General features: G+C 50.3%; 1 protein-coding gene across 1 annotated transcript in view; it reads left to right on the forward strand.

Annotated features, from left to right (window-relative positions):
* The first annotated feature begins 282 nt into the window (after positions 1 to 282).
* The window catches only part of LOC141731343 (uncharacterized), a 143,077-nt gene continuing 124,128 nt past the window's right edge, over positions 283 to 19,231 (forward strand). The window contains exon 1 of the mRNA XM_074555963.1: positions 283 to 456. Coding sequence (XP_074412064.1) covers positions 283 to 456 — 174 coding nt within the window. The remainder of the gene's footprint in view (positions 457 to 19,231) is intronic.

Raw genomic sequence — 19,231 nt, forward strand, 5'->3', positions numbered from 1 at the left:
GAACTCCCGGCTGGGCGCAGCGAAGTTAATACTTTGCTTGCCCAGTATGCCACGTTAGACAACCGGGGTTCCCCAGCGTTAACCTGTTGGTCTAATTTGGCCACAACGGCTGCCCAAAAGCGCGGCTCTTTCGCAACCTCTGGGGAAACTTCAGGGAAATGTAAAAATACCCATCTAATCAACACTATCAACTCTTTCTTGGGGGCAGTAAAACCTCTTCCAAGTAACAAACCCTTAACTACAAAAAAAACTCCTTTTTGGGTTTTGCTCTGACCCACACCCATGATCGTGGGGGGTGTAGCGACCCCACCACGGCAAACCGCGCGGAAAAACCGCCCTGCGCTGAAAGAGCCCGCCGCAACCAGTCAGCGCCGCGCCGAGAGCCCCGCTGCTGGGCCTGGCGTCACCGTGCCGGGGCACCGCGAGCGCGAAAGGCGGCAGACGGCAGTCCCCCTCGTAGAGCTCCCAGGGAAAATTAAAAGGGCAGGGGAGGAACCGAGTCCGGGGTTCACCTAATCAAAGAGCGTTGCAAACGAAAAGTTCAGGCGGATTAGTCCACTGACACCGGAGGAAGTCTGACGGCTAGTAGATTTAAAGTCCAGTCCGCGGGGTACGGTAAAGCCCCCGCGTGGGCGCCATCTGCAGAAAGGATCGTATGTGGCCCGAAGTTTAGAGTCTGACTAGCTGAGGGCGAAAGGCCGACGCCCCTCTGCAATTCCTGGCCAGCACCCTTCGGAGCCTGATGGCCTCGGGCTGTGCTGGCTGCGGACTGGCGTACCTCGCTGGTATATGAGAGGAACGGAACTGACCATTTCCCGGGGGTTAAACATCGGTTTATTGACGGTGATGCCGCATCCAAACACCGGGAAACCATCCGGGAAAAAGTTTTTTTCATAGGGGGTGCAAACAGGATTATAAAGCAAGGGGGTGGGTACAGACAGAGCCAATCAGGAAAGGTGAGGGGATGAACTTCACAGAACTGACACTCCATGGAGACCAATAATCAAAAGGTAAAGGAGGTGTCCTGGGGCCCCAGCCAACCACCATCTCTAGAGAGGAGAAGGTTCTCGAAACCTGGGAGGAGGAAGGGAGTGATTGACTGGACAGGGAGGAAACAACTTTCACTTATAAGGGAAACCAAGGGGAGAAGCAATTACATATCGGCAACTATGAATAGCAGTTGCTATAGCAACTTAGCTGACAGGCTAGCAGTGGCGGGAAGAACTGGGGGAACGAAACCATTTTACACATAATAGGGGAGAACAATACATAAATTGGGGGAATAACACAAGAAACTTAGCAACACACTACCACATCTCCCCGTTTTTTACCAAATAAAAATTAAAATGAAGAGAAAAGTCCAAATTAAGCTTAGAATGCAGGAACTCGCAGCTGGTCATGACGAGTGTCTTTGTCTTCTGAACATTGCAAGGGACAGTGGCACTCGGCGCAGTCAGTTTCCTCCGGACTAGCTTGCAAATTAGGAGGATGAAAATCAAAAGTGAGTTGGGGAAATGTACTAAAAGACAAAAGGTGAACAGTTAAACGCAAAATACTTAAACAGATGGTTCTGCCCCAAATAATAAATCCAGTTCGGGAGAAGAAGAAGAAATGGGGGAAGGAGGTTGGGATTAATAAACCAGAGGTAGTTCAGTGACGAGAGGGGTAGGAGCAGCAGTCTCAGCATTGGGGAGGAAGTAAACATCTGAGGAAACTGATGGTGTTTGGGAGGGTTTTCTCCGTCACCGCGAGCACGCCTGAACTTGTGACTCAGCTTCCTTCTGCATCCTCTGCTTCGGGATGAGGTGCTTGACTCATTTGGATGGTCTTTTTCCTCTGTCTTCTTCCTATCTTGCTTCCGCCTCCATTCCATGTAGTCTTGGCGCATGGGACACTGAGGCATCCAATGCCCCACCTTGCCACAGAGATGGCAGGGATGGGTTGCTGATGTCCTCCTGCCGGACTCAGAAGTAGAAGGACCGGCCACGGGGGAAGCTTCAGCCTCTATGAAGTCTTGCTCGGGGCATTCAGCAAAATGCACAGATGTTCTCTTAGGCCTTGGGGCCAGGGAGACTTGACGCACTACGACATCTATCATGGCTTCTACTGTGGGCTTAGGACTTCGAGGGAGAGTTTTTATAGCCTTGCGGCAGTCAGCGTTGGCATTGCTATAAGCCATCTGCTCAAGCATTTTTTCCCTGTCATCCTCTCCGAACGCTTGCGCTTCCACATATCTGTATAGACGTTCGATAAATTCCATGTATGGCTCTTGCGCTCCTTGCAAAACCTCAGCATCTTCCCATTGGGAGGTAACTACCTCTAACTTAAAGAAGGCCCGCTCAGCTGCCCGGGCCGTCTCTACTAGCTGGGATGGGAATAAGGCTTTAGCTTGATTTGCCCCTTCAGCCCACTGTCCTTCACCCAAAAGATGTTCTTGGGTAATTAACTGACCATCTGCGTCATGGGACAGTGTAAGGTTCCCCCAAAAACTTGGGAGTACTTCCACTATTTCCCTCCTCCATTCCCTCACCCAGACTCTAAATTCCATGGGTCTGAGCAGGCTAGAGAAGAGGGACCTTAAATCCGTCGGTACCAAATCTCCCTGAGCAAGGGTATTGTGTAGCAAACCCCGGAAGAATTCTGACTCCCGGGAGTAATCTTTCTGAGCTTTGCATAGCTCCTTTATTTGGACCTGTGCTAAAGGCACCCACTGTGCCCGTGCATTTCTTCTTTCTCTTATATGATATGTTACCGGGGCGGCTTCTAATATGGGAGCTTGCTCCAGTTTTCGGCTTTCCCCCCCCCCCTCCTCTGAACACAAAGCGTGAGAGCTGGGGGGGGTGGCGTGGGAACCGAAACTGAAGGAGGTTGAGGCGGGGTTTGGAGCTGACGTAAGGCAAGGGAGTGGGCGCGGCAAAGTACCCTTGTCCGCCCCCCGGACGGCGTTCGGAGGCGGAGGGAAAAACGAAAACGGAGCGGGGGGGAAGGGAGTGGGGGGCTGAACCGGGGGAGGGGTTTGAGGAGGAGCTGAAGGTGGGGCGGAGTGCTGAGGAGTGAGCGGGACGGAGGGAGGGTATGAGAGAGGAGTAACTGAGCAAGGAGTGTGGTCAGGGTGAAGGAAGGGGTTGGTGCTTGGGAGGAACGGGTTAGCGGAAGAAGAAAGAGCTCTGGCGGCAGAGACCGCGTGGTCCCCGCCATCTTGGACAGTAAAGGGGCTACTTTGTAGAATTTCATTACTAAGCGGAACAAACTTAGGGGTTGAAACTGGGGACTTGGGAACTGGGGTAGAAGGGGAGGATGGAGGAACTTGGGCAGGGCTCCTCGGACGGGGAGGCTCAGCAGGTCGAGAGGGAGCAGGGGCAGAATGGTTTCCCTGCTTTTTGTTGGCCTTTAAAATCCCTTTCGAGGGCTCCTGCCTGTGTGAAGAGGGTGAGGGCTGGGGGGTAAGGATGCGGGAACTGGGAGAACTAGGGAACAAACTAGAAGAAGAAAGATCCTTTCTTGAACTCCCGGCTGGGCGCAGCGAAGTTAATACTTTGCTTGCCCAGTATGCCACGTTAGACAACCGGGGTTCCCCAGCGTTAACCTGTTGGTCTAATTTGGCCACAACGGCTGCCCAAAAGCGCGGCTCTTTCGCAACCTCTGGGGAAACTTCAGGGAAATGTAAAAATACCCATCTAATCAACACTATCAACTCTTTCTTGGGGGCAGTAAAACCTCTTCCAAGTAACAAACCCTTAACTACAAAAAAAACTCCTTTTTGGGTTTTGCTCTGACCCACACCCATGATCGTGGGGGGTGTAGCGACCCCACCACGGCAAACCGCGCGGAAAAACCGCCCTGCGCTGAAAGAGCCCGCCGCAACCAGTCAGCGCCGCGCCGAGAGCCCCGCTGCTGGGCCTGGCGTCACCGTGCCGGGGCACCGCGAGCGCGAAAGGCGGCAGACGGCAGTCCCCCTCGTAGAGCTCCCAGGGAAAATTAAAAGGGCAGGGGAGGAACCGAGTCCGGGGTTCACCTAATCAAAGAGCGTTGCAAACGAAAAGTTCAGGCGGATTAGTCCACTGACACCGGAGGAAGTCTGACGGCTAGTAGATTTAAAGTCCAGTCCGCGGGGTACGGTAAAGCCCCCGCGTGGGCGCCATCTGCAGAAAGGATCGTATGTGGCCCGAAGTTTAGAGTCTGACTAGCTGAGGGCGAAAGGCCGACGCCCCTCTGCAATTCCTGGCCAGCACCCTTCGGAGCCTGATGGCCTCGGGCTGTGCTGGCTGCGGACTGGCGTACCTCGCTGGTATATGAGAGGAACGGAACTGACCATTTCCCGGGGGTTAAACATCGGTTTATTGACGGTGATGCCGCATCCAAACACCGGGAAACCATCCGGGAAAAAGTTTTTTTCATAGGGGGTGCAAACAGGATTATAAAGCAAGGGGGTGGGTACAGACAGAGCCAATCAGGAAAGGTGAGGGGATGAACTTCACAGAACTGACACTCCATGGAGACCAATAATCAAAAGGTAAAGGAGGTGTCCTGGGGCCCCAGCCAACCACCATCTCTAGAGAGGAGAAGGTTCTCGAAACCTGGGAGGAGGAAGGGAGTGATTGACTGGACAGGGAGGAAACAACTTTCACTTATAAGGGAAACCAAGGGGAGAAGCAATTACATATCGGCAACTATGAATAGCAGTTGCTATAGCAACTTAGCTGACAGGCTAGCAGTGGCGGGAAGAACTGGGGGAACGAAACCATTTTACACATAATAGGGGAGAACAATACATAAATTGGGGGAATAACACAAGAAACTTAGCAACACACTACCACAAAATCCCAAGCAAGCTTCCACTCAGATGCAAGCTGAACAGCTCCCCAGTCTGACTGCAAAACTGTGCAAAGGGCAAGCAAGTGGTCAAAAAGGACCACCACAAGTGTAGCCACTACTTACTTGCTTCAGCTGCATGCCCACGCTTGACTGTCTCAGGAATAGGTGGCAATGATGTTTTCCTTTGTCTCCTTTTCTTCATCTCTCTCTCCAAAAGCTCTGCGTCCTTCCGCCCCAAGTTCTTTTGAGCCAACATGCACAAAGCAGCACGGATCTGGGTGCAATGGAAATACATCATAGACTGTAAGCAGAAATACACAAACCACACACAACATCTCATCAGGAGCACAGAGTCCACAGAGTGCCCTAGGCTTCAATGCAGCTCCATCCACATTCCAACAGTTTCACAGGAATGTCTCCTGTCCTCACCTTGGCAATTACACACAGTGAGGTGGAACACTTTAGTGCCACAACCTTACACTGCTGCAACTGCAATCAATGTCAGGAAGCCCTGCTTGAAGCATGAAAGTCATAGGAGTGCTCCAAGGCAGAGGAAGAGCTGACATGGCTAGGGAGCAGGCAGTTCAGTTCCTACAGGCCATGGCAGGAGAATAAAAACCATGTGCAATACCCAGCAAGGAGGGCTAATGAGCTGTTGCTTAACACTCATGGCCAGGAATTGCATCTGTTTCTCACTTCCTGGCTTCTGAAGGACTCAGCTCTGAAGGACTCTGAAGGACTTGGTCTCTGAGATCAGGAGACCAAAAGGAGGAGTCATGTGAAAACAAGTTGCAGAAGCATTGATGTTCATGAGCAGAAAACTTGAGAATGAGAGGGCTGTGAGATACAGCCACAAAGGTAACCAGGAAAAATCAACCTCTCCCATTTTCTTTTGCAGCCTTGCTTGCACCCAACATTAGAATCTTTGCCTCTCTGCTTCCAAGGATGCACTTTGCCCACATTCACTGATGTGTAGCTTGCTCTGTCACTTAGAACTTCTCTAAAACAGCCTTTGCACATAAAGAATGCTTCTGACATGACCTTAGCACCATCTCCAAACCAAGAATCTTGGCACCACTGGAAATAGCCAAGCTGTGGGATCTCAGGATTTGAGTCCTGGGATGCAAGGCCCCCGAGACCACCCTTGGGGGGCCCGGGAGTCCTGGAATGTTGCCAGAAGTGTCTGGTGGCAGGACTTTGACCCTACACAGGAGACGACACCTTTATGAAGATAAGAGGGCCTCACCGGGGTGAAGGGTGAAAAGATTAGCTAATTAGAGGGTAAGAAACAGGGTTTAGGATTTATGTACAGGGGGGTTTAGAGGAGCAAGATGGAGGAATTGGGGTGTGTCCTGCCCTCCTTCTTCTTCCTCCTCTCCTCCATCTTCTTTGGCCACGGTGGCACCTTTGGATTGGTTATTACTAAGAGTACACCGAGTTATAAGAATAGATGGTATTGGGGAAAAATGATAAATATTGTATACGTAACTAGGGGTATAAAGATACGTGGCGGTCCGTGGGACGGCACAGTGTGCCCATGGCTGACTGCTGAGCGGATCTTTGTTAGGCTGAAAGAACATTTTTTAGATAAACAATTAATAAACATAAAACCAGAAAGAACAACTGAAGCCTCTTCTCGTCCTTCGATACGCGGGCTGCCCAAGGCCACCCCCGGGCTTTTCAGGCCCCTCAAACAGCCGAGATAAACCGGACACCAAGCAATGGTTCTGTAGCTGTCCAATGTATTCCCAAGGGAATCCCCATTCCCCAAGAGTGGAAGATGATGATTTTCAGTGACATTTTGGGCCAAGCACTAAACAGCCACTGGAAAGGAAGTTCACTCATGCCTGTCCTTATCCCTTACCTTTCCAAAGGCATCCCTCAGCTCTTTGTCCCTCGTAGGACCAGGACTGGTGGGATGATCTGTCTCCTTGGCCTGGCTCAGTGGGAGGCCTGGAAATGGAAGCAAAGGTTCCTGTATACCTCTGACAGACTTCAAGTCCCCAAAAACACAATGCTGGGCAACAGGCAAGACAGGTTCCAGAGTGCAGAGCTCTCAAGACACAGAGATTGGGATTGAGAGCAGCAAGGTACAATGCCTAGACCCTCTCCCAAGGGATGGGCTACTGGCAGCAGACATGACTTGACTCTGTTGGCCAGCAGACTGAAACCTGCTGCTTGATGAAGGCCCCAGCCCCTGCATGCTGGAGAGCCTCTGTGTGTGATAGAGAAGGGCAGAGATGATGATTGCTCTTGACAGAGATTCTTATCTGCCCTTATTATGCTGATTGTAGTAAACATCATCTTTCCAGTTCCTGAAAGAAGCCCCAGGTTCTAATACCTGGATGCATTTAGACCAACATTGTCTTCTCTTTGTTGGAATATTTCAGAGGACATTCAAAGAAAATCTGAGCATTGCAGGAGTGCAGGAGTGTTACCCAAGTGTGAACTGTGTTCTTGACACTAGATATTTCATTTTCCCCAAGGATTTTCATTCTAAACTGTATGAGATTGGGCCACTTTCAGGCCAGGCTAACTAAAGGCTGATTTTCTAGTTGCAATTCTATACAACAGCTTCACAGAGGATAAATTAAGTGGCAATGCAGTAGAAAAAAAGCAATGTCTTAAATCAGGATTTTTTGCCCCTGCAGAATGGTCAGCATAATAATAAAAAAGGAGACTTAGATAGCAACTCTGTGAAAGGAGGGCCTTGGAAGGTAAAAGAATTTGGGATGTTGGCAGGGAAACTACAGATCCCAAGGTAACCTCCTTGGGACCACTGCTGTCAGTCAGGCCAGCAAAATGGACATACAAAATGTAACAGAGGCAGAGATGCAATCTAAAGCATCTGAAGCTCCATATTTCACGGGACACATTTCCTGGAAATGTCTATAAAGCTGCACAGGGAAACATGCTCCTGGCTGGCAGACACTGAGGCAGGCCAGGGCAAAACCCTGAGCCACTTGCCCAGAGGTGGCACAGGCACAGCCTGGCCTCTGGGCTGCCCTGGGACAGCAGGGAGCCCCGAGCCCTGTGCTCCCCAGGAATGGCTCAGCTGCACATGCACCCTCCTGCTCCTCTGCCTGCCCCACAGCTCAGCAGCCCCACAGCTCCAGGGGCACTGGCAGCAGCACAGCTCATTGCAGGGGCACATGCAGGGCACAGCTGTTCCCTGGCAATGTGCACAGCCTCTCTGGGCTGCCACAAGACCCTTCCTCGTGCCAGCCAGCAGCCCAGCTCCCCCTGCCCTCTGTCCTTGTCCTCCCTGCAGTGCCCCTGGGGCTAGCGCTGCCCCGCGGCTCTGCTGGGGCTCCTGGGCCAAGGCCCCTGAACTGCCCGCGAGCCCAGACCTCCATTCCCAAGGCCGGGCTCCAGCACAGGAGGCTCCAAGCCCAACAGCTCAGCCCATTTCCTTGGGAACAGAGGCATCCCAGCTCCTGTCTTGTACCAAGAGCTCTTTCCCTTCTTCCTCTGCCTTTTTGCTGTAGGCTCAGAAGAAGCTGACATTCAGGTACAAGAGAAGAAGTGAGTTAATTGAATGCATGCCTGTACAATCAACCCATCTAATGGGTGAGGAATTCAAAGTGTATTTTAGTTACTGAGAAGATTGCTTTGTTTTTCATTTTTCATGCAACGAGCATCAGTTTCATTTCTCTGGACAATATGGAGCTGGCAAGCAAGAGAGAAGGGCTCTACCAGTTCATGTGGTGCCCGTTGCCTCCCTACTACTACAGGATCCCTTTCCTTCCAAACAATTGGAAACTCACAGTGCTCTCTAGAATCTGACACGGGCAAGGAAGTAATTGTTTTCAAAAGTAATTTTCAAGCCCTTTTTTTCTGTAGGCCCCACTCAATTCCAGGTCGGGTTTTGCATTTTTGAGATTTTTACATTACTCTTTACAACAAAAAAAGTGCTGGGACACAAACAGTGGCACCACGTTTTAGATAAAAAAGAAGATTTGCTTTCTGCATTAGATGTACCCAGTATTCTGTGAGCCTGTATTGGTAGGGAACAAAGTGCTCATCCCAAAGTTCCAATTTTGCTCTATTTACTTGTTCCAGGGGTTTATTCCCTGCTGTCTTTTCAGCAGAGACACCCAAACACAACATAAACATGACCTGCCTCAAAACATTTCTGATCTTGGCTAATACTGTCAATTCAAAATATTCCTAATGGAAATAGCAGAGGGTAGGTAATTTTTAAATATTCTCCAACAAAGCAGTTAGAATTAAGAGAACTAGTTCTTTACATGGCTGCACAGAGAATAAAATCATATGGCAGCCAAGCAGGATGAGTGTCTTAAACCTGGATTTCTTCATCCTGTAGAATGCTGTAGTCAGTAATAAAAGTGAGACAGGTAAGGTTTAATGAGTTAAGTCATTTCCAGTACAGAATTAGTCCAGAAAAAATGTCACCTTACTTACTGAGCAGTACTATTCCCTAGCCGCATTAAGCATTCCAGCTTCATATCAGTAATTAAAGAGTCATTCCAAAGGGGCCATAGCCAGGATTTGGCAGAACTAACCCTGATCCCCAAAGGGACCAGAGGATCTGATCCCTTGTTCTGCATCAGCAGAATTATTTCTCCAAGTCTCATCTCTCCTATCATTACACACCCAGAGATGCCAAAGGAACAACAACAGCGTCATTGAGCCTTTCAACTTGAAAGCACTGCCTGACCCAGATGCACCAGAGACTGCATTTTGTCTGGCACAATTCCACTTCTCAGGGATCAGGCAAGGCAGGGACAGGGACAAGGCAGAAGGCATCTCCTGCCCCAGCCTCAGCCTGCAACACTGACACAGGCAGAGAGAGCCAGGGAAGAGATTTGTCACTCTGAACCTGCCATAGGTGGCTTTGGGCTTGTGCTGTCACAGGATGACAAACTCACGCCCTGCGTAGGATGCATCCCTTTGGAAGGCTCTTTCTCCCTAACTGGAAAATTTATAAGGACATGCTGTCAGAGGTGGTTTCCCTATTTCTGCCTATACAATACCAGGCAATGTCCATGAATCTCCTTCACATCTCAAAGGGTTCCGCTCAGAAACTGCCCCAATGAAAGGTTTTCTGCTTCATAAGCAGGAGGAAGGAGTGGGAACATTTCTCATTTCATGCTAAATGCCTTCTTTATCCTACTAATTGTGACACTAGAAAGGCTGCAGGGAGATAAAAAGAATGAGCAGGATGGAGAGGAACGTATCCTCTTCCAGCGCTGCATTTCAGGGGCCCCCAGGTACCACTCAACACTTCACACTGGAGGAATTTTCACTGTGCCACCAGAGAACATTTCCAGAGACTGGGCTCTGGGAGAGTCCACTGAGCCCACCAAAGAACTGAAATGAATTTAAAGAAATTTTGATAACCCAGCTTTCCAAATGTCAACTCTGAGTCAAGACTACAATGGTCATTTTAGGACAGACATGCCCTGTACCTACCTGCATTTTCAGAATTCTTTTTGCTTCTGCAGCTGGGTCTTGGCCTGGAGAAAATGGAGGACAAAAGAATATGTGAGGAGGTAGAAAGAAAAGGGAGAGAATGGGCGTACCATGAAAGGAGGCAAAACTTCTTAGGATGGTCACTATGATAAAGGAGGAAATGCAACCCATAAACCCAACAGGATGCAAAGCTAATTCATTGTCCTTAAGTTTGCCATTGCTGGAGTCACACAGAGGTGGCCAAGCTCCAGCTAAAACACAGCAGTAATTCTTCTACCTGCATCAGAACTCCCTAGTTCTGCTGCCTCTCCTTTTGGAGCCAAGTGGCTCCTGAAGCCTCTCTGAAGCAGCAAGAGCTGCTGAGCTGCATCATGACTCTGGAGGGCAGCTACTTTTGTACAGCTGCCAAAGCTTGACTTTGCCTGCTTGTGCCTTACCCTAGTGACAGCCTCGTGCTACATGTGGTCAGAGCACTGCTGTCTCCTGAGAATGATATTACACCTGCTGGCTCTTTCAAGAAAACAAAGACTGGTTTCCAACTCAGCTGCTAGGGAAGGATGTTCAGATCACACCTTAAAAGCCCCACTAAAGATTCGCAACTGGCATGACACTTCTGTGACTCCCTCTTTATTGTTAGCTCTTGCATAACGGTAATAGCTTCATTTTCTTTTGCATATCCAAGCCAATATTTTTCCATCAGGTACAGTCCTATGCCTCTTCCATAGCACCTTTCCCTCGTTGATCTTAAGCCCAGATCAAAATATTAAATACCAATCGGATTATACATCAGATTTTACATCTATTCTGCAAAATTTATCTGGCATCTTATTTCATTGTGGAGCCACAGGCACAGTGAAGTTACACCTGATGTTTACAGAAGTAGCACCTGAATTTGCAGACACCTCTCCAGTAGCCAGTATTTGCCCAAGGATAACAAAGACCTGCAGGACCCTATCCCAGGCAGTACAGTCCCCAAATGTCACCACAACAATTACAGAGGAATTCAATAGCCAAGCCCACCAGAGGACCCATCTTGAGGTGCTTTGAAGCCCTGCCTCCTCTTCCCCACCACCACCTCTGCTCTTAGGACATTGGTGTTGCCTTTGACATTGTGCTGGATCATCATTTGTGCTGGATCATCATAGATGGCCAAAATGGAGAATACACACAGGTTTGCCTAAATACATGGGACACCTGACTGGGCAAAATGATCCCACGAGATGCGAAGAGAGAGCTGAACAGCTGAACTGCAGCAGCAAACACCTTGACTTACCTCATCTCCTGGGATTCCTGGAATTCCAGCTGAGGAGAGCTTGGCAGGGACCCTGCAGCACTGCCAAGAGGGGGACTCACTGCCCTGCGTATGGGGGGGATCAGAGGTGGTCTCAGTGACCCCTTCTTCATATCCTCACCCCTGGAATACAGCAAGGAAGTCTGGAAAGAATAGAACATAGTGATCAGATCAAGCATCCAGCCTTGCCCCCATTCATGCCTCAAGACATTTAGCCATGCATTTAACTGGGACCTGCCAGGAAATGTCAAACGGATCGTCCAGCTTGGCCCAGGATGGGGAAGGGAACACGAAGTGAGGGAGAGACCATGTCACACATTTGCCACCTCTGCCCTCATGCTCACTCCTCTGCAAGTGTAGCTGCATTCCCAGCTGGCATTCACATGTTTGACATCAGGATGTTCTGGTGTGCCACTGCCTCCACTGCCCTTTTGGATGGCATGGCAGTGGCTTTAGATCACTGTTCTATCCCTGCCCCTAAGCTGTCTCACAGCCAGTGCTGATCTCCAGCCAAGACCCCACAAAGCCATTCTGCAGGATGTCAAAACCTGCTTTTCTCAAGCCCCTCATTTCTTCTGCTGCTGCCCTTCCCTTCTACACTTCCCCAGCAGCCTTTGAGCCCAGGTGGTGCTGAGCTTTCAGCATGCTGGCTGCTCTCCAGCTCCTACACATCCATCATCTCAGGCTCCCTGGCACTGAGGAAGTTCAGCAGAGCTCCCCTGCCCTGCTGATCTCTGCAAGCTCTCTGTCTGCCCAAGGTGCTCCAGGGCCCCCATGCCATGGCCAGGAATGGGGCTGGAGGCAGCAGGGGCAGGTGCTCACTCATCCTCAGTATCCCATCATTTCTGGCCCAGCTAAAGAGACAAACCAGAACCTGTTCAAACTTCACTGAAAGGGTCAGTTCCTGACAGGGAAAAGCTCTCCGAGCTCTGCCAACAGCACATAAACTGAACATTTGCCACACAGGACTTTGCTTGGTCTCCTTACCTTATATCCTTTTCCCTCTGAACTCACCTCCTGTTTTTTTCTCCTCTCCTCATCCCAGCCGGTGCCATTTTCCCCATTCTCCTGCTCTCTGCTGCATGTTGGGCTTGGCTTGGTAGGAGGAGAGCTCTTCGGAATGGGAGGCAACGGCTTGGAGGGAAGGAGCACAGAGGAACTTGCCAGGGAAAACCTCTTGGCAAGAGGGTAGCCAGTCAGGCCTGCAAAGTGGAGACACAAAATAGAACAGAGGCCACAATGCAAACCTAAAGCATCTGAAGCTCCATATTTCCTGGGACACATTTCCTGCAAACTTCTAAACAGCTGCACAGGGAAACATGCTCCTGCTGGCAGACACTGAGGCAGGCCAGGGCAAAACCCTGAGCCACTTGCCCAGAGCTGGCACAGGCACAGCCTGGCCTCTGGGCTGCCCTGGGACAGCAGGGATCCCAGAGCCCTGTGCTCTCCAGGAATGGCTCAGCTGCACATGCACCCTCCTGCTCCTCTGCCTGCCCCACAGCTCAGCAGCCCCACAGCTCCAGGGACACTGGCAGCAGCACAGCTCAGTGAAGGGGCACATGCAGGGCACAGCTGTTCCCTGGCAATGTGCACAGCCTCTCTGGGCTGCCACAAGACCCTTCCTCCCAGCAGAGATTGGCCCAGCTCCCCCCTCACCTCTGTGTGAGGCTGAGCCATGCTCATAAGGAGAGAAGTCAGTTAGGTGAACTCTCACCTTTATCATCAACACATCTAATGGGTGTGGTGCTCAAGGGGAATATTTTTAATTATTAAAAAAATTTATTTGGTTTTATTTCCCATGGAACTAGCCTGCATTTAATTCCTCTTAGCAGTATTGAGGTAGCAAGTTTGAAGGGAAAGCTGGAAGCCTCCAATGATAAAAAGGGGAAAAAAGATTCCCTCTTGAGGCTGGCCTGTGAATCCACAGGAAAACTCTCAGAGTTGTGATGTTATTTCTGCAAACCACAAAGATCTCCAATCAAGCAGGCAGGCCTTATTGGCGTATCTGTAGCACCGTAATCCCACCCTCAGGCTCAGATCCTATCAGCAAGCAGAGGAAGAATGGGAAATTTATCTGTAATGAGACCCAAAATTGATGGCAAAGAAAACAACAGAATTTGCATCTCACGACCATGTCCAACCTGTAGTCAGTTATGGCCACAGTCCCTGTCCTGGCTGACAGTAGGAGTGATTTGGCTACTGTCAAAAATGAGAAACTAATGATAGAATGTTGTGATGCCTCAGGGCATCCTTGCAGGATCATCTGTAGCTGTCAGCCACCTACTCTGACACAGAGTCAGCATTGACCACCATGGACCAGTTTTCTTTGAAACCTGGGGGGATTTTTTTCCATTTGGCTCTGGCCTTCCATCTCCTTTCTATCCTCACCTTTTCCTTCAGTTGTCTTTCCTTTTCCAGTAAAACCCATGTTTGAACCTGTGCTTCTGCCTGGCAGAAGTGTCTGGGTTTGAGTTTAGGAATGCTCTCAGAGCAGTCAGCGCTGGGAGCTTGGTCCCAGTCTTTGCGCAAGGCCGGGTTACTCCAATCACTGTCACTCAGCACAGAGAGGCAGATCCAGACGTGTCTGCTGCCACTGGGGCCGTGTCCAGCACAACCTGCACCAGCCCAGCGTGGGGCTGCCCCTTTGTGACATGCTCACCATGGTTCTCTCGTTTCCATGGCTGCAAAACCCCACCCCAACTCCATCCCCTTCCATTCCCTTGCCAAGGGCAGCCAGCACTAAGCCCAGACGGGCCAGGCCTGAGCGTTTCACACTGTCTAGGTGTTATGAATATGAACAAGACCAAACTTTCTCCAGAAAAAGAGGTTCTTGTTTATTAAAATAGCTACAAGGAACGGAGTACCCAGGATAAGCCCAGGCACCCACACAGCAAGCCAAAAACAGAACAGTACACTAACCCCAAGTGCACTGGGCTGTCCCCAAAAAAAACCCAAACAAGTAGCCAAAAAGAAGAACCCTGACCCAACTGAACACCCCCCCCATTTTTAGCCCCTTTTGAGTCCAGGATTGATCCATTTTGGATCCGCATGATGATTGGTCCATTTCCAGGCTTCTCATTGCTCTTAAACACCGTTCATTCTGGACCAGTCGTTTCTACAGGGCTTCGAATGATTGGTCAGATCTTCCATCCAATCCAGCTTTGACCTCACCTTTCCCCACCAGACCACTGTTCCACCAAACCCTGGATCCTTCTCCTAGCACATTGTAATAAGCCCCGCCCCTCCTTTAACATAATACAATTAACATAATTAATACAATATAATTGAACTATACCCTTATTTAACTTAACTTTTACCTATAACATAGGAAGGAGACCCTTTCCAAAGCTACTTTTCAGGGCCTTTATTTCTGTAATTCCTACTCAGTTCTAGGTTGCAGCTTGTTGGTGTGGGATTTTGTTTAATTCTCTTCACATCAAACAAAGTGCTGGGACACAAACAATGGCACGGGGCTCTCAGGACTCTAGCTGGTCAGAAGACCCCAAGTTAAGTTAGAAAGTCTCTTTTCCCAGCCAGGCGGTTGAAGAAGGAGTCAGAGCTCTTCATTTCTCGGTCTCAAGGTTGTTTCTTGTATCTTATCTATAAACTTCTTTCTCCTGACCTGCCGAGGTCCGCTCAGCAAGAATGTCAGAGGCACTCCACCTGCCTCTGAGGCGGTGTTACCTTTTTTTACTAAAAACTACGTGTACAATGTTTACCATTACTTTCCAGTACCTGTCATCTATGTTAGACAATTTTCTACTCCAAACCAGTCTAAAAGTGCCAACATCACAGCTGAAGATTGAGGCTAGGAAGAAGGAAAAAGGACAAGGCACACCCAAATTCCTCCATCTTGGGACCCCAAGCCCTCATTCTAAAAGCTTCAAAAATCTATTTTTCACCCTGTGACAAGCTAACTATTATTCTACTGAAAATTTCATGGCTTGTAATTCTTCATATAAGGTTGGTAATCCTTTTTTCCAAGGGCTAGATCAAAGGCACAGGGGTCTTGGGCTCTGTGCCAAGGTCTCTGAGCCCTTGGGGGACTTGAGTCCTCCAGGGCAGCCAGAGGAATTTCCTGGGTTCTGACACCGGGCAGTGGAAGTAAAAGCAGCTTTGCACTCCCCAGTAGATGACCCAAAAATCAGTTGGCTGAGAGCTGTAGGGAACAAACTGACCTTTCAAACGTTCCTCTTTTGCTTTGCTTCATTGTTCCCTGGGTTTTTTTTTCTCTGCGTTCTTTATTGCACAGACACCTGAACCCAACATAAACATGATCTACCTCACAACATTTCTGATCCTGGCAGTTCCTGAAAACTCCAAATTTTCTTAATGGAAATGGCAAGGGGCAGTCATTCTGAAATACTCCCCAACAGAGGAGGTAAAAACAACTCATCCTTGACACCTTTGATTTGGCAGAACTAAGTCCAGTCTATGGGACCCCTGGGGCTGATCCCTTTTTCTCAATCTGCAAAATTATTTCTTCAAGTCTCATCTCTCCTATCTATTCAAAGAAGCTTTGCACTCTGCATTAGATGCCCCCAATATTCAGTGGGCTGATATGATCAGTGTATCTGTAGGGTGTAAATTGGCCATGCAGAGTTCTCCTTTGTTGTTCAAGGGGCTTATTCCCACTTTCTTTCCTGCAGACACACCCAAACCCAACATTGCAACACAAAGCAATTCTCATTTGGACTGTCCCTGAAAATTCAAACTTATGCTCAGGGCGTTTCCCTGTCCCCAGGGACAGGCTCCAAGGCTGGGCTCTCACCTGCACAGAATGAAGAAGAGCTGCTGCCCTTGCCAGCAGCTCCGGGGTCTCACCATCTTCGCTTTGAATGCAGCTTTTGTACACACTATGCCTCTCTGAGCCCAGCAGCATTCCCAGGCATCAGCAGTGCTGCTGCAGGCCAACATCCCCCAGGCACAGCTGCAGCAAGGAGATTGCAACAAGGCCTGGCTGCAGGAGTCTCCAGCCTGCAGCAGCCCTTCACCTGCGGCGGAATCATTTTGCGCTGACATGGGGGAGCAAAGGGATTAGGGGCTCTTTGCAGATGAGGGTCTCCTCCATGTGCTGCTGCTCGCTGGGCTGATACAGTTGCTGGTGCCCTCCTCCACAGCTGTACCAGGAGTCTGTCTGGGAAAATAACACTGCCAGTGCCAGCCACCCATCCCTGCCATGGCCCTGCCCACAGGGCGTCCTGCCCACCAAACTGCTCCAGTCAGGTGATGTCAGACACCATCAAAATACATTCAAACAATGCATTTTCCACACTCTGGCAAAATCATGGCCATACAGGCCACGTGCTGGAGGCAGACTGCTGTTGGCAGAATGGGGGAAGCCCCAGCAGCTGCACTCTCCAGGCTGGATGGCCATGGCAGCAGAGGCCAGTCTCTCACCGTGCCCACTGCTGTGGGACCCAGTGCTTTGGACATGTTCCCACTGAACTCAGGCTGCAGCTACAGCAGCACCATGCCTTCACACATTTGATAACAAAGAGCAGGAATGGCACACAGGACTGCCCCAAGAGCTACAAAAAAATGGGGTGAGGGAGGGGACAAGTGAGTTAGAATAGCTCATTCCTTTTTAATACGAGCAGGGATTTAAGCAGGGATACTGGGCTAATCATACTGGGCCCTGGTTTGTAAGCCTTGTCTCTAGCAATTCCCACCAGTCTGCAAGCATTTTTCACTACAAAGGAGTAGATAGGATTTTACAGAACATGCATGAGCAAGTCTGAGCCAGAACTCAAAGTACAAGACAAATAGTCCCAAATCAGCCACCCATGGGGAAAGGAAAAAGAAAAGCAGATGAAGCAAGTGCCATTGTGGCTGAATTGCCTGCATTTATCCCATGGTCAAACCTTTCTGAATAAAAGCACCTCAGTTCAAATACACAGCTTAAGATCAAGGAATTCAAGTGTTCTGAGAGCATTAAAAGCCTGATTTCTATGACGGAATGGTAGATGCTAAATTCCTTAAAAACACAAATGTGGGTCTATTTGGGACTGCATGCTTCAAAAGCAGGAATGGAGGTTTAGAATTGCAGAACTGTTTCCATTGGAAAAGACCTTTAAGATCATAGAGTCCTCCCAATAACCTAAGACCACTAACACTGCCAAGGCCACCACCAAAGCATATCCCAGGAAATGTCGTGGGATGGGACATCCTTCTTGTCTCCTTTGTCTCCCAGGAGCCCCTTGGAAAGAGAAATGCCCACACAGGCTTTATCTGACTCCTTCCCAGCCAGCCTTTCCCTCACTCCTGGGTCTCATTTGCTCCACAGGTTTCACCAGCTCGCTAAGCTCAGAGGAGCTCTCAGAGGAGAAAATGCTGCCTGGTGTGGGGCTGTCTGATCCCTGTCTCATCTTCATTCCATCTGCCCTGCTCCCTCTCCCATCAAAGAGACCGAAGGATCCCCCCAACCCCACGGTGCTGCACCAGATTCCGGGTACGTTCCCTCCTGTACTCCTTGGTGGCCCCGGGGAGGCTCCAGAGCCCTCCCTGTGTGCGGGACAGCTGCAGCAGCACCACCGCGCCTGCATGAGAGCAGCGCCTGAGGAGCAGCTGCGCCAGTTCAGAGTCTGAAACGGAATCCTCAGTGCACACAAATGACAACTGACATTTCACGGCTGGCAGGAGAAGCTAAATCCATCTGCTCGCTGCCCTTTCTAGCCATGGCCATTGGAAGAATTGCCCCTGCCCAGGAAGCTCTCAGGTGCAAGAGAGGAGCAAAAGTCAGGTGTTTCTGATGTGCTAGCTGCCAGTGCTTCAGGTTTTCCTTCCAAGTTCTAAGGGGTTTGTACTATTTTTACCATTTCAACACTTTCTGTGCAACCCATTGAGCGAGTAAGCACCACACCCTCTCCCTCAAAGCCTTGAGGTACTGCCAAAGCAGAACTTGTTCATGCTCTTTTCTCCTGGTGATTTTATAATCCCATGCAGACTCTGATAGCAAAGCAGTGCTGTAGAGAAAAGATTGGAATCCTGGGGCACTTTTTGGGTGGGTGTTTGAATCTGCTTTTCCAGGCCTTGGGCTGAGCAGGGTGAGGCCGAGGCCTGGGCCCCTCCAGCTGGCGCTGGGGAGCCCCCGGGGCAGCGGCGAGGGGCGGCCCCGAGGGGAGGCAGAGGGGGCGTTTCCCCCAAGCGGGCGGGCGAGCGGCGGGGAAAGGCGCCCTGGGCACAAGGGCAGGCATAGGGGCCTCGGCTCTCTGCAGTGCGGGCGGCCCAGCGCCAATCGCTGCTCCCGGAGCCGCCGCCAGGGCCGTGTCTCCTCCCTGCCGCTGACCCTGCACCTGCAGCGCTGCCGCCGGCTCTGCCGGGCTCCCCGGCACGGACGGCGAGGACGTGGCCATGCTGCAGCGGGGGCCCAGCAGGGACACCCAGATGGTACCAGGGCTGCAGCTCCTCTCCTGCAAGGAAAGGCTGGCACAGCTCGGCTTCTTCAGCCTGGCAAAGAGACTCAGACTTCATCGAGCTGTGGCCTTCCAGTACCTGAGGGCAACCTACAAGAAAGCTGGGCAGGGACTTTGTACGAGGGCAGGCAAGGACAGGACCAGGGACCAGGGAGACTGGATCCAAATGGAAAGAGAGTAGGTTTAGGTAGGGATTCAGAAAAAAGACCCTCCTGGAACAGTTTGCCCAGAGAAGGTGTGGATTTTGAGAAGAGGAAATCAGGAGAAGATTGAG

Source organism: Zonotrichia albicollis, chromosome 20 (assembly GCF_047830755.1).
Source record: "Zonotrichia albicollis isolate bZonAlb1 chromosome 20, bZonAlb1.hap1, whole genome shotgun sequence".
NCBI lineage: Eukaryota > Metazoa > Chordata > Aves > Passeriformes > Passerellidae > Zonotrichia > Zonotrichia albicollis.